The 13,041-nt window shown below is 42.2% G+C and overlaps 1 protein-coding gene across 1 annotated transcript; it reads left to right on the plus strand.

The window, feature by feature from the left end:
• Positions 1-403: 403 nt before the first annotated feature.
• Positions 404-4,038, plus strand: LOC110746098 (4-coumarate--CoA ligase 1). The gene is made up of 5 exons (XM_021946313.2): positions 404-1,523; positions 2,370-2,568; positions 3,080-3,293; positions 3,472-3,574; positions 3,749-4,038. The coding sequence occupies exons 1-5, from the start codon at positions 501-503 to the stop codon at positions 3,866-3,868; spliced, it is 1,659 nt and encodes a 552-aa protein (XP_021802005.2). The 5' UTR covers positions 404-500; the 3' UTR covers positions 3,869-4,038.
• Positions 4,039-13,041: the final 9,003 nt, after the last annotated feature.

Raw genomic sequence — 13,041 nt, forward strand, 5'->3', positions numbered from 1 at the left:
CTCTTTTAGTGACGTGTAAAGTTCGTTTTGATGCTAAAGGTTTCATTTGTAATTTTATTTTGTCTTTTTTTAAAAAATAAAGAAAAGGATAATATTGTAGTAGTAGGTAAAGGGCAGTGGTCTTTGCAGCCACGTCAGCCAGTGGTTGGTAAAAAGCCTGCCTTAGAAAAAGTATCTCAACCAAATTGGGTTGGCCCCCACCACCACCATCCAAACCCACTCTCACCAACCCAACCCCATACACACATACTCTTAATATTTCCTCCTCCAATCACCAACCCCAATACTTTTCTCCAAATTTGTGATCTCCCACTTTTGCCCCTAAACATTTACATAATCCCATCTCTCTCCCTCCACCAACCTCACCCACCCTTTCCGCCTAATCCCTCTTGTATATGAACATCCCCTTCCCATACGCACCAATTAAGCTCAAATCCATTTTTCTTCTCTTTATTTTCTCTTCTCTTTGAAACATCTCTTTTTCATTTTTATTGTTCCTAATGGCAATTGAAACAACACCAAACGACATCGTTTACCGCTCCAAACTCCCCGACATTCCCGTCCCAAAACACCTCCCTCTCCATTCTTATGTCTTCCAAGACAAGAACCACTTGAGCTCCAAGCCCTGCATCATCAACGGCACCACCGGTGACATCTACTCGTACTCAGATGTGGAGCTCAAAGCTCGCAGAGTCGCCTCCGGGCTCAACAAGCTCGGAGTCCAACAGGGCGACGTCATCATGCTCTTGCTCCCCAACTCCCCGGAATGGGTCTTCGCCTTCCTCGGAGCTTCGTTTTGCGGGGCCATGACCACCGCAGCGAACCCTTTCTTCACTCCCGCGGAGATCCTAAAGCAAGCCAAAGCCTCAAAGGCAAAGCTCATCATCACCTTGGCATGTTACTACGACAAAGTGAAGGACTTGTCATCATCATCATCATCAGCCGCTCATGATGATGTTCATGATATTAAGCTCATGTGCGTCGACTCTCCACCTGATCCCAGCTGCTTGCATTTCTCTGAGCTTCTCCAATCGGATGAAAACGACATGCCGGAGGTTGACATCGACCCAAACGACGTCGTCGCCTTGCCATACTCGTCCGGGACGACCGGGTTGCCGAAAGGGGTGATGTTAACCCACAAGGGGCTCGTCACCAGCGTGGCCCAACAGGTGGATGGGGAGAATCCCAACTTGTACTACAGCAGTGAAGACGTCATTTTGTGCGTGCTGCCGCTTTTCCATATTTATTCTTTGAACTCGGTGTTGCTTTGTGGGCTAAGAGCTGGAGCTGCCATTTTGATGATGAACAAGTTCGAGATTGTTTCTCTGTTGGGGTTGATCGAGAAGCACAAGGTTAGTATTTGCCCCATCGTGCCGCCAATCGTGCTGTCGATCGCCAAGTTCCCCGATCTCGACAAGTACGACTTGTCGTCGATTCGGGTGCTCAAGTGTGGAGGGGCACCTCTGGGTAAGGAGCTTGAAGATACTGTGAGAGCCAAGTTTCCTAAAGTCACACTTGGTCAGGTATGTACACAATTAATTAATATATTCTTTATTTATATTTTTGAAACGACGTCGTTAGCATGCTTTATGGATTTAGAATTTAGGACAGCATAATTACGATTAACCAAAACCACAAATTTAAGTACTTAAATTTGGTTTTGAAGTCGCTTTCCCTCTTTACTCCTCTGAGTTTTGCAAAGATAAGAAAAGTATAAATTAGTTGGTGGTGGGTTGCACAGATTTGACTCGTACGTTATGAGAGATTAATGTCATGCCAACGACAAATGGGGACAACAAAGAATTTGTCTTCATTTGTAGGGTTACCTTGTACCACAAGTGCGTACATCCTTTGATAGATGGCCGGTGAGTTCTGAATATAAACCAATCAATAAGTTTACCTATCACTTTGAGTCCTTCGTTTACCTACCACTTTGAGTCATTGACATGTGACAAGTTTTACAATATATAATGTTTTTTTTTTGCGACATTTCGAACACTATTTAGTTGTTAACGTTAGCATTACTCAAAACGTCGTCGTGTTGGTACGCTCTTAGAATATATATATATATATATATATATATGTGTGTTTTATATGTTGGTCTATTGAGGAATTGGTGTATTGTTCAAAGGGTAGACTTCAGAAGGTGACACTAAATCTAAATTTTACATTAAATTATTTGTTATGATTGATATATAACCCATTTAATAGTATAATCCAAATTAATTCCCTTTCCCAATAGTCTGGCCAACACATTTTGGTTCATTTGGGAGACTTTTCAATTGCTAATCATGATGAAGTATCTTTAATTAGTTTAATAATCATTGTTAGATTGAAATTAACGGGTCCAAAATGAATGATGCGTGCAGGGATATGGAATGACAGAGGCAGGCCCCGTGTTGACAATGTCATTGGCATTTGCCAAGCAACCCTTTGAGGTGAAGCCAGGGGGATGTGGCACTGTCGTCAGAAATGCCCAACTCAAGATCGTTGACCCTGAAACTGGAGCTTCTTTGCCACGCAACCAGCCTGGAGAGATTTGCATTAGAGGTGACCAAATCATGAAAGGTATGCCTTGCCTTCTACTGCTTCATATTTGTATATGATTTAAGAAAATTAGTAGTCAAAAATGTTGAATAATTAATACACCATGTACATGTCCCAAATATAAATTCCACATCGGCTTTATTGTCATCGAATTATCTAAGAGTGGTGTTTGATACAGTCGTTCATACACATTAATATAATTTTTCTTTCCCTGCTTCATGTCACTTAAATGTAATAATTTCGAAAGTAATGTAGGATGTACGAACTTTAGGTTTGGTACGAACTATAAATAAAATCTATAGCTTTATCCAAAGTAATTTAGGATGTACAAATGTGGGTTAAGCCAGCTGGTTAGGACAGTAAATCCGCCTATTTGTACGCAAATTTGAATCCCCTTCTCGTAGGTAAGATTAACTTAGAGTAAATTATTGATTGCATAATAGGCATTGGCAAATACTATATTTATTAAAATGTTGGTAATTACATAATTATTAATTAATGACTTTGATTGGCTTTCATAAATTAATCTCAGGTTATCTTAATGATCCTGAGTCCACAAGGGCAACCATAGACAAGGAAGGTTGGCTTCATACAGGCGATATAGGCTTCATTGATGATGACGAAGAGCTCTTCATTGTTGATCGGTTGAAGGAACTCATCAAATACAAAGGGTTTCAAGTGGCCCCTGCTGAGCTTGAAGCCTTGCTCGTTACCCATCCTAGTGTTTCTGATGCTGCTGTTGTCCCGTAAGTCATTAATTTATGATGAACATATAACATCTCTCTCGCAATACGGACGTAAAATTGAACGCATGTTTTTTTTCCATCTTAAAATTCACGTGCATTTTGTATAAAAAAACAAATTATATATAACCGGCACATACAATAATTTATTGTTTTGACATTATATATAACATGATTTCAGAATGAAGGATGACGCAGCTGGAGAGGTACCGGTTGCATTTGTGGTAAGGTCAAAAAATGCTCAGATCACTGAGGATGAAATCAAGCAATTTATCTCAAAACAGGTAACTTTATTTTTTTCTTTTTTCCCACAGTAATTAAATATTTTTTTAGTGCTAAAAATTGTTCTTTCTATCATGGGCTGCATCAATCTGTTGTTGGATTTTATTAGGGCAGGTTGCCTAATTGGCCTGGTTGAGTATGAATTGCCACTAATATTTGTTTGTCTTTGTACGCAGGTTGTATTTTATAAGAGATTAAATCGAGTATTTTTCATCGAAGCCATTCCAAAGTCGCCATCTGGCAAAATCTTGCGGAAGGACTTGCGAGCAAAGCTTGCTATTGGGTTTCCAAATTGAGTCCTGCCCTGCATATTTGAACGGAGGGCTAGCATATACTTATCATAAAAGGCTTGATTGAAGTCATTGATATGAAATGTTGTAATGAGATTCGTCAATTGTATTGTGGATAAGTAACGAACTACAAAGTACTTTATGTTAAGCTTAATTAACAAAGTACTTTATGTTAATCTTAAGGTTCATTGATCCATAATTTTATTGTTCATTCATATTATAACACGTGAACTAACTATACCATGTAGTCATTCTAGTGCCGTATAATAATTTATCACATTTAAGAAATAACAAAATAAAAGAATAGGTAAGAAGTTTGAAATTTTATAGAAATTTTATGGATATTTTTTGAACAATTAAAAGATTAATCATAAAATTTTAAAACTAAAAAAGCAAAAGAAAGGAAAAACGGAAGAGGAAAAAGTAGGAAACCTGTTAACTTGAGAACCAGTTAACAAGTTAAAAAAAGGCTTAATTACTGTTTAACCCCCTGAAACAGGCACTCGGTCTCAATTTACACTTTGAAACTGAAAATTTCTCACTTAACCCCCATAATCTCTAAAAATTGCTCAAATTTTCTCACTTTACTACTTCCATCCATTTCCATTCATGAAACCGTTAAGTTTGCTTATGTGGCATGAATATTTTAGTAAATTTAGCTATTAGAAACTTTAAAATCCAAAATCAATATTAAAAACATATTTAAACTTTTTAAAATTTATTTTAGGGTTGTTTGTACCATATATGACCGGCCTCTTATGCCATGACAAGTGGAAGGGACCTGACACCAAGCAGCGCCCCGTAGCCCACGCTGGCCAGCCAATCTTACAATCGATAGGTGCTCTTGGTACCCACGACTAATTCCACACCCAGAATGACCCAGTAGCCCACGTTGGCAAGCCCAGCCTCACAATCAGTAGGTACCCTTGGCACCCACGACCAATTGCACGCTAGCTGGCCCACTCGCACAGGCCCACAGTCGACAGTCGATAAGTGCCCTCGGCACCCCTTGCTGATTCAGCCTCCGAGAAGGCATCTTGCAAGAATCTCTCAAGTTCCTCATTGGCATATTCACTAGGACACGTGGCATCCTCCTAGGCTACTCCCATGAGTCCCACATCGAAACTTCACACCAAGAGGACACCCAAAACCTCTATAAATAGAGTCCTTTACCCCCAGGGTGCAGGGTAACAGCTACTTGACACTTATGCCCTTGCTTTGTCAATAGTTAACTCCATTCTCATTCAACTAACTTTAGCATCGGAGGGCTTTCGGCCAGTATCACACCAGTGCCTTAGGTCTTACCCACTGCTTTCTTCTCTGTGTGTGTGCAGATAATGATCGGCTTGCCAGAGGGAAGTCCTTGCTGAAGGCAGATATGATCCCCTGATCATCCACCTCATCTCTAAGTTGGGCCCACTAGTACCCGTCTAGTTTTGAGCGCCAACAGATTGGCGCCGTCTATAGGAAACATCACTGATTAACCTATATCTCTGTTGAGCGAAGATGAATCCACCTTCATCCCTCACACCCGATGGCCCTATCCTCAGCCTTAATAGCGAAGCAAGCCCCGTTCCTCCACCCATCACGCCATGGTTGGATATATCTGCTCAGCTAAGCAATGCCGAAGCCAACCTTTTGGCTCAAGTAGAATCTCTATGGCAAGACACGGCGAAGATGTAAGTTCATAACAACATCTTATCTTCCAAACTTGACGACACTCAGAGGCAACAGTATGAGCAAAAGACGCATTCAACCTAGCTGCAGAATGACCTTGAATAGACCATGCAACATCGGCATGAGCCATCGCTTAGGAGTGTAAGCCTAGCATTTGTGATAGGGGAAAGCAATTGGTAGTCGCCAAACCTTCCGCCGCCCGACACTTGTTCAAGCCCTCTCCAGAGGAACGACACCAGGAATTTTGAGTCTACTCAGACTACAGAGACAGATTAAACAACCAACGCAAGCAACAGCAGCCATCGCTGATTTAAGTCAACGCCAAACTTAACGATAGCACCTGGACTTGCTCGATCTGAAGTCACCATTGTCACCCTTTAATATACGTACCTGCATACATCCATAACAAATTCACCCACTTCCTACATGCAAGGTCTACACTCCAACCATCGTCAAAAGAAATTCTAAAGTGGCTCAGGCTTCGTTATACCTATATAATTCAAACCTCAAACTGGCTTTGGGCCCACAAAAGCAAGAAGAATTCTAAACCTTATTCGCAGACCACTTCAAGTTTAAGACTCAATAACCATTAACAGATTCAATGATACATTTTGATGCAATTCAAGCACAACTCACACAGTTTATTAATTCCGTGGCTGCACCTAGGTTAACCTAGGTTGCCTACGTACCCTTACTGAGGGATCAAGCCACACGTAGTTCTTTCAGTAATGATATTATTCTTTCAGTAAACCACATGACAGAATCCACAATACTCATGTGGCTAGGGAATGAGCAGTCCAACTGGGGGACTATTGCTCCCTAGACACGCACGGTAGAATCCTTAATATGCGTGCAGTTGAAACAAGTCTTACGCTTGCGGAATGAAGGTCAAGGCCTATGGCACACCCGCCAAGGGTGCCCGGGTCATCAACATCTCACACGTCGGAAAATCCCTCAACGCACGTGTGGTTATCGTCCATATCGAACCAAGGAAGGTACATATGATGGTACAATTCACAAACCCATATAATATAAAATAATATACTGTCACATCTCAGATCGGCTCCACCATAGCACAATATTGTCCGCTTTGGGCCCTCGCCCTCACGGTTCTATTTTTGGGAACTCATGAGCAACTTCCTAGTAGGTCACCCATCCTGGGATTGCTCTAGCCCATGGAATCCAAAGCCAGTGAGCTCCTAAAAGGCCTCGTGTTAGATGGAGGGGGGCATGTACATATAAGGCACATCAACCCCTCTCCGTTGGTCGATGTGGGATGTCACATATAACCTCCCTTAATTCAATTTCCCAATTTCTCAATTTTCCAAAGTAACAAATCCCACACACATAGACATCCGGACATTAATAGTGTCCATAACTTAATACCCAATATTTATATGCAAATATAGATATCAAACTCTCCAAAGAATAAATTCCACAACCCAAAATATTCATAAACTCCAGTAAATCCATAAAATACCATAAACCTCAAACTAAGCCATATTATAAATTCATAGTCTCAATAATCAAAATAATCCCAATTATATAAATATGCAAGACCATCTATAAAACACTTTCATAATCAAACCCCATATCACCCAATGCATATATTTTAATACTAACCATACTAACAATAATAATCCCTGGAAAACCCATATCACGTTCCGATAACCTCACAATTAAAACATTAATATAATCTCATAATCCCAACATAACTAAAATAACTAAAATAACAATCAAGACTCGTTTACAAGGTCATTCTAGTACTTTTCGAAGGGTAAAACTACCTTAGAAGACTCACGGTCAACCGAGGGGTCAAACTTCCCATAATGGTCAATCAGGCCCGCGGGGCCCACGACCTTTGATTTTCGATCCAAAAGTTCCTACGAGTTCAAAAAAGCCTCCTCAACACATCCTGTGAGTTTGGTCTTAATCGAGCTGTCGAATCTAAGCCAATCGGACAATCGGATGGCGATTGCTTCACCTAACCTTGGAATCATTGATTTGGGGCATCCGGGACTCCGATTCTCGATCCGCGAGTTCCTACATGATCCTAGAGGTACAAAGAACGACATAATTGAAATTGGGATCGATTGAATGGTTCGAATCTATCAAATCCGGATATCGCATATTGGGTGCAATATCCGTTCGACTGTCATACGGTAACCAATTTCAAATTCAAGCATACCGTTTGGCTCAGGACGACAAGGGGAACATTTCAGAACACAATGGGTGGCGACAGAAATTTCTCAAAACACCCTACAATACCTATACCAACACGTTCAGACTAACAAAGGGAGTATTTTTGGTTCCTAGACCACTGCCAAAAAGTGGCCGGAGCTAGCCGGACCGAACCCAAACCGTGAGTGGTAAGTGGGTGTTTTGAACGAGCTCTTAAACCTCAAAATTGATCATAGATACCCATACTAACAGCTAGAGCATGTCAAGGGGATGAAGAACCATACCTTGGTTGACGAAAATGGTCACCGGAATAACCGGAAACGGCGTCAAAAAAATTGCCAAGACTTTCAGTCAATGCCGCTGACTATCCCGGTGTTTTGAGATACGAAAAGTACTGTGTTTATGTAGAGAAGAGGGAGACGAAAATTTTGGAACAAATTTGGTTGGATTTGGTCGCTAGACGGCGACGAAATCGTCACCTAAAAAAAAAGTGTCACGGTGGAGAGAGAGAGAGAGCCCCCCCGACCCGCTGTAGAAGAAGAAGAGAAATAGAGTTGTCCCATTACTATAGCAAACGTACTGTAGTGGTACTGTTTGCTACAGTTATAAATTTTAAAAATTCCACTTTCATCCTTTTTGTTTCTAAACCTTTACACGTTCATTATAACTCGGAACTGAGCGTGCCGCTTGTCTACGAGCTTATGAGGGGGAGCTCTACACAACGGTGCCGCTCAATTCCCTAAAGTGACCCTAACCCCATGGGCAAAATTGTAATTTCACAATTACATAAATTGAATAAAACGATTAAATTGGGTTAGGGGTGTTACAGAGAACTACTCGTAGCTCGGCTCTCCCTCCTCGACAACACCTAAGGAAGCTATGGTGTCAAGGAGTGTGATCCAAAAGTTCGGGTTAAACTATCCAGGCGTATGGCTAATCTGCCTCAAAATCTTCTGTACCGATGGCCTCAACGGCAACCGTAGGCCATACTTGAACATGTCACTGAGGAAGACAACTTCACCCTTGGGATTGCTCAAAGACTTCAACGGTTCAGGAATTCGCATCACTATCGAATCCAGAATGTGATACTCTAATTACCAATTGATCAGCATGTTCGACACAAGGAAGTCCTCGCCGAAGATAGGACCCTTCGACTGGGCCATCCGCACCTGTTGGTTGCCAGTTATAGCCGTCAATACACCTTCGCCAGGGGCCACCGTGGACGCTTTGGCCGTTTGATCGCCACGACCGGACGTCGAAGTTTCTGATTGATAACTCGCATGCTGATCCCTCACATGAGTATCTCGCATCAGAAACTCGGCGTAGTGAGCCTTATTAGCAACCTTAAGAGAACTTTGAACTAGGGCATGAAGTGCCCACGGGTTTGGTATGCACAATCGGATGTTCTTCCTCCAGCATCTTCAATTTAGTGCCTTCAGAATCCGCACATTCATATTCAATATCCTACTCTTCGCCCGATGAATCTCCATCAAACTTTGCAGGACTATGCTCATATTGATCATACTCTGACTCGCTTTCTGAGATCTACAAACAGAAGCGAAAGGAAACTTAATTCCATGCTCAAATCAAGCTACTGATCCTAATGCATTAAGGCCTATGTTCTTATGCAACCCCTCAGGTTCATTCAAGTTCATCCATGTTCAAGCAAAACTTTAAACAAATTAAGCAATTTGATTCAAAAGGAGTAGGGCCGAGGCAACATACTTGGTTTTGTATTGTGGTTTTGTTTGCTGTAAATCGCCTTTTTGCTGCAACTCTCTCGCATAAAATTGCCTTTCTCAAGCCCCAACTTTTGCTCTTAAACGCTAAGTGGTTCTTCTAACATAACCCTTCTTCATTTATAAGACGAAGATAACATTGGGAGACGAAACGACCTGACCCTTCCAGCTCCCTCAAGACATGTGTCCATCACAAGCATTAAATGCTCCACTATGAGTGCATGGGAGCCAAGGTGACAACACTGGTGACATTTCCTCACTCATAAGAATTCTCATGTTCGGCATTCGGCTCCAATCGCCTACATGTTGAATGGCAGGCGTACAGGGTCGAGTTCTCACTCTCATTCCATTCCACTCATCATTGCATGACAAATGATAGGTGTGTAGGGTTGAGTTCTCACTACCCTCCCTAATCCGTTCATCCTTGCATGACGAACGACAAGTATGCAGGGTCAAGTTCTCACTCCCCCCCTAATCCGTTCATCATTGCATGCCGAACGGTAGGCACATAGTGTTGAGTTCTCACTCGCCTCCTCAATCCTTTCATTATTGCATACCGAACGGTAAGCATGCAGGGTCGGGTTTTCACTCACCTTCCCAAACGTTCGACTTCGCTTGCCTACCATTAGAAACATTGACCACATACCCTCACCGTAAGCTCACTGATTGGTAGTCGTGGTCTAAGCACCCCTCTTCCAAGAGCCCCCTCGCTCGGGGACTTGAGGGACTACGAGATTATCATCAGCAAATATGGAGAACTAGCTAAAATCTCTGTATCAAAGTCTGGGTTAGAATGCCAAAGACATGTGCAAGTCCCCAACCAAGAAGTATTTTCTTAATCAGGAACTTGGGGGACTCCTGCTTATACTATATCTGACCAGCCTCTCACGCCATGATACGTGGAAAGAACCTGACACCAAGCAGTGCCCAGTAGCCCATGCTGGCCTCATCATTGCTTGTACCATATCTGACCAGTCTTTTAATCGGTAGGTGCCCTCGGCATCGACGACTGATTCCACACCAAGTAGGGCCTAGTAGCCCACGTTGGCAAGCCTAGCCTCACAATTGATAAGTGCCCTTGGCAACCACAATCGATTGCATGCTGGCCGGCCCAGTCACATAGGCCCACAATTAACAGTTGGCAGGTGCCTTCAGCATCCCTTGCCGATTCAGCCTCTCAAAAGGTATCTTGCAGGAATCTCTCGAGTTCCTTACTGGCATATTCACTTGAATACATGGTAGCCTTCCAAGCTACTCCCACGAGTCCTATCAAAACTTCACACCAAGAGGATGACAAAACCTCTATAAATAGAGCCCTTTGCTCCTAGGGTACAGGGTAATAGCCACATGACACTTATGCCATTTCTTTGACAATAGTTAACTCCATTCTCCTTCGGCTAACATTAGTTGGGCCTACTACTACCTATCGAAGGCAGATCTGATCCCTCGATCATCCACCTCATCTCTAAGTTGGGCCCACTACTACCCGTCTAGTTTTGAGCGTCAACAAGGGTTATCCTAACAAACCCCCTCTTCCCTTTCTTCCTTCCCATCAACCTTTATCTTCCTTCTCTTCCCTTTCGTGTCATCTCATCCCCAAAGCACCTAGTATAGTCCCGCCACCCACTCCCTTCCCCTCTGGCCGCCCCACTTACCTACTCTCTCTCTCTCTCTCCTTTGCACACATAAAACATGAAACCTAGCCACACTAGCTCATGTCACATTTAAGCCCTACCATCATCACAACCCAACCGCATGCTCTGATCTTCTCGACCTCTCTGGCTCCTCTCTCTCTCTCTCCCATTCTCTGATTTCCTCTCATATTTGCCCATCTCCCTCCGATTTCACTAGTTATTGGACGGTGGTGGTTTGATTGGCAGATTGGTTGGTAGGGTTTGATGGTGGTGGCTTGATTTGGTATGGGTAGGTTGCTAGTGGGTTCGATTGGATGGTGGTGGTCTGATTTCGTATGGGTGAGGTTGTTGGCGAGTCTGATTGGATGGTAGTAGTTGGATTTTGTGTGGGTGATGATGTTGCTGGAGTGGATGGGGTATGACTGGGTGGATGCGACAGTGAGGTTTGGTGGTGACATCATCACCCACACAAAATCCAACTACTACCATCCAATCAGACTCGCCAACAACCTCACCCATACGAAATCAAACCACCACCATCCAATCGAACCCACTAGCAACCTACCCATACCAAATCAAGCCACCACCGTCAAACCCTACCAACCAATCTACCAATCGAACCACCATCGTCCAATGACTAGTGAAATCGGAGGGAGATGGGCAAATATGAGAGGAAATCAGAGAATGAGAGAGAGAGAGAGAGAGAGAGAGAGAGAGAGAGAGAGGAGCCAGAGAGGTCGAGAAGATCAGAGCATGAGGTTGGGTTGTGATGATGGTAAGGCTTGAATGTGACATGAGCTGGTGTGGCTAGGTTTCATGTTTTATGTGTGCAAAGGAGAGAGAGAGAGAGAGTAGGTAAGTGGGGCGGCCAAAGGGGAAGGGAGTGGGTGGCGGGACTATTTTTTAATATATTTCATTGGATTTTAAAATGTTTAATAGCTAAATTATTAAAATGCCCCTGCCACGTTAGCATACTTAACAATTTTGTGGACAGAAATGGACGGAAGTGGTAAAGTGAGAAAATTAGAGATTCTAGGGGTTAAGTGAGAAAATTTCAATTTCATAGGGTAAAGTGGCGACTGTTCCAGGGAGTGAAACAATAATTAAGCCTAAAAAGTACATACATCAAGTGCACTATAGATGGTGCGCCACCAAACTCAGCGTTAGGTTATGTTTAGCTAAGGCTTTTAGCTTCCCTTGACAACTTTGTAATTGCACATGTAATTCATCAAGCTCTAGGTTAATTAGACTAGGATAGTCTAGTTAAAGATGATTACTATGGCTGAGATCAATAGTGGCACGATGTAATCTAGATCTTCAAAGGTAAATCATGCGTTGCACATATATATATATATATATATATATATATATATATATATATATATATCGAGTCGAAATGATGCCTAGTCATCCGTTACTGCCAGCTCATTTAATTTCTTGCGTGTTACCAGCTGTAGTTTTTTTGTCTTGATGATTTTTTTGTCTTATTATCAAGCCAATGAGTGGTTGCCAGGTGGGGGAATTTAGGGTAGACTTCTTTTTGGGTAAAAAGGGAGGCTACAACAATGTAGCCGTCACTTTGATAGAAAGAGAATTTTGAGAGCCGTTCTTCCTTCTCCGTGAAGTCTGGGTTTTCATTATGAGATTTTGAAAATTTGTTTTTTAAAATCTGCTTTGATATTTGAAATCCTCTTCACTCATTCATTCATCTTTTTTGGGAGAGAGAAAGAGAGTCCTCTTCTTCTTCTCCTATGCAAATGGTGAGATGAGTGAGGTATGAGGTTTTTTCAAAAAGAGATTTTCGAAACATTTTTGATATCTGCTTATGAGTTTTTGAAATCTACTTCATGCATTGAGAATTTTTGAGAGCTTATTCCTGCTTTGCATTTTCAAGATGTGTGAGGTCAAGGTTTCCAAAATGAGATTTTCAAATTGTTTTTGAAATCTG

Source organism: Prunus avium, chromosome 3, assembly GCF_965620075.1.
Source record: "Prunus avium chromosome 3, drPruAviu1.hap1.1, whole genome shotgun sequence".
Lineage (NCBI taxonomy): Eukaryota > Viridiplantae > Streptophyta > Magnoliopsida > Rosales > Rosaceae > Prunus > Prunus avium.

What these genes read in the sequence shown, in the direction of transcription:
- LOC110746098 (XM_021946313.2), top strand. Translation starts at nt 501, where the DNA reads ATGGCAATTGAAACAACACCAAACGACATCGTTTACCGCTCCAAACTC. An exon ending in CTAAAGTCACACTTGGTCAG is followed by an intron (nt 1,524 to 2,369) that starts GTATGTACACAA and finishes TGATGCGTGCAG; the next exon opens with GGATATGGAATGACAGAGGC. An exon ending in AGCAATTTATCTCAAAACAG is followed by an intron (nt 3,575 to 3,748) that starts GTAACTTTATTT and finishes CTTTGTACGCAG; the next exon opens with GTTGTATTTTATAAGAGATT.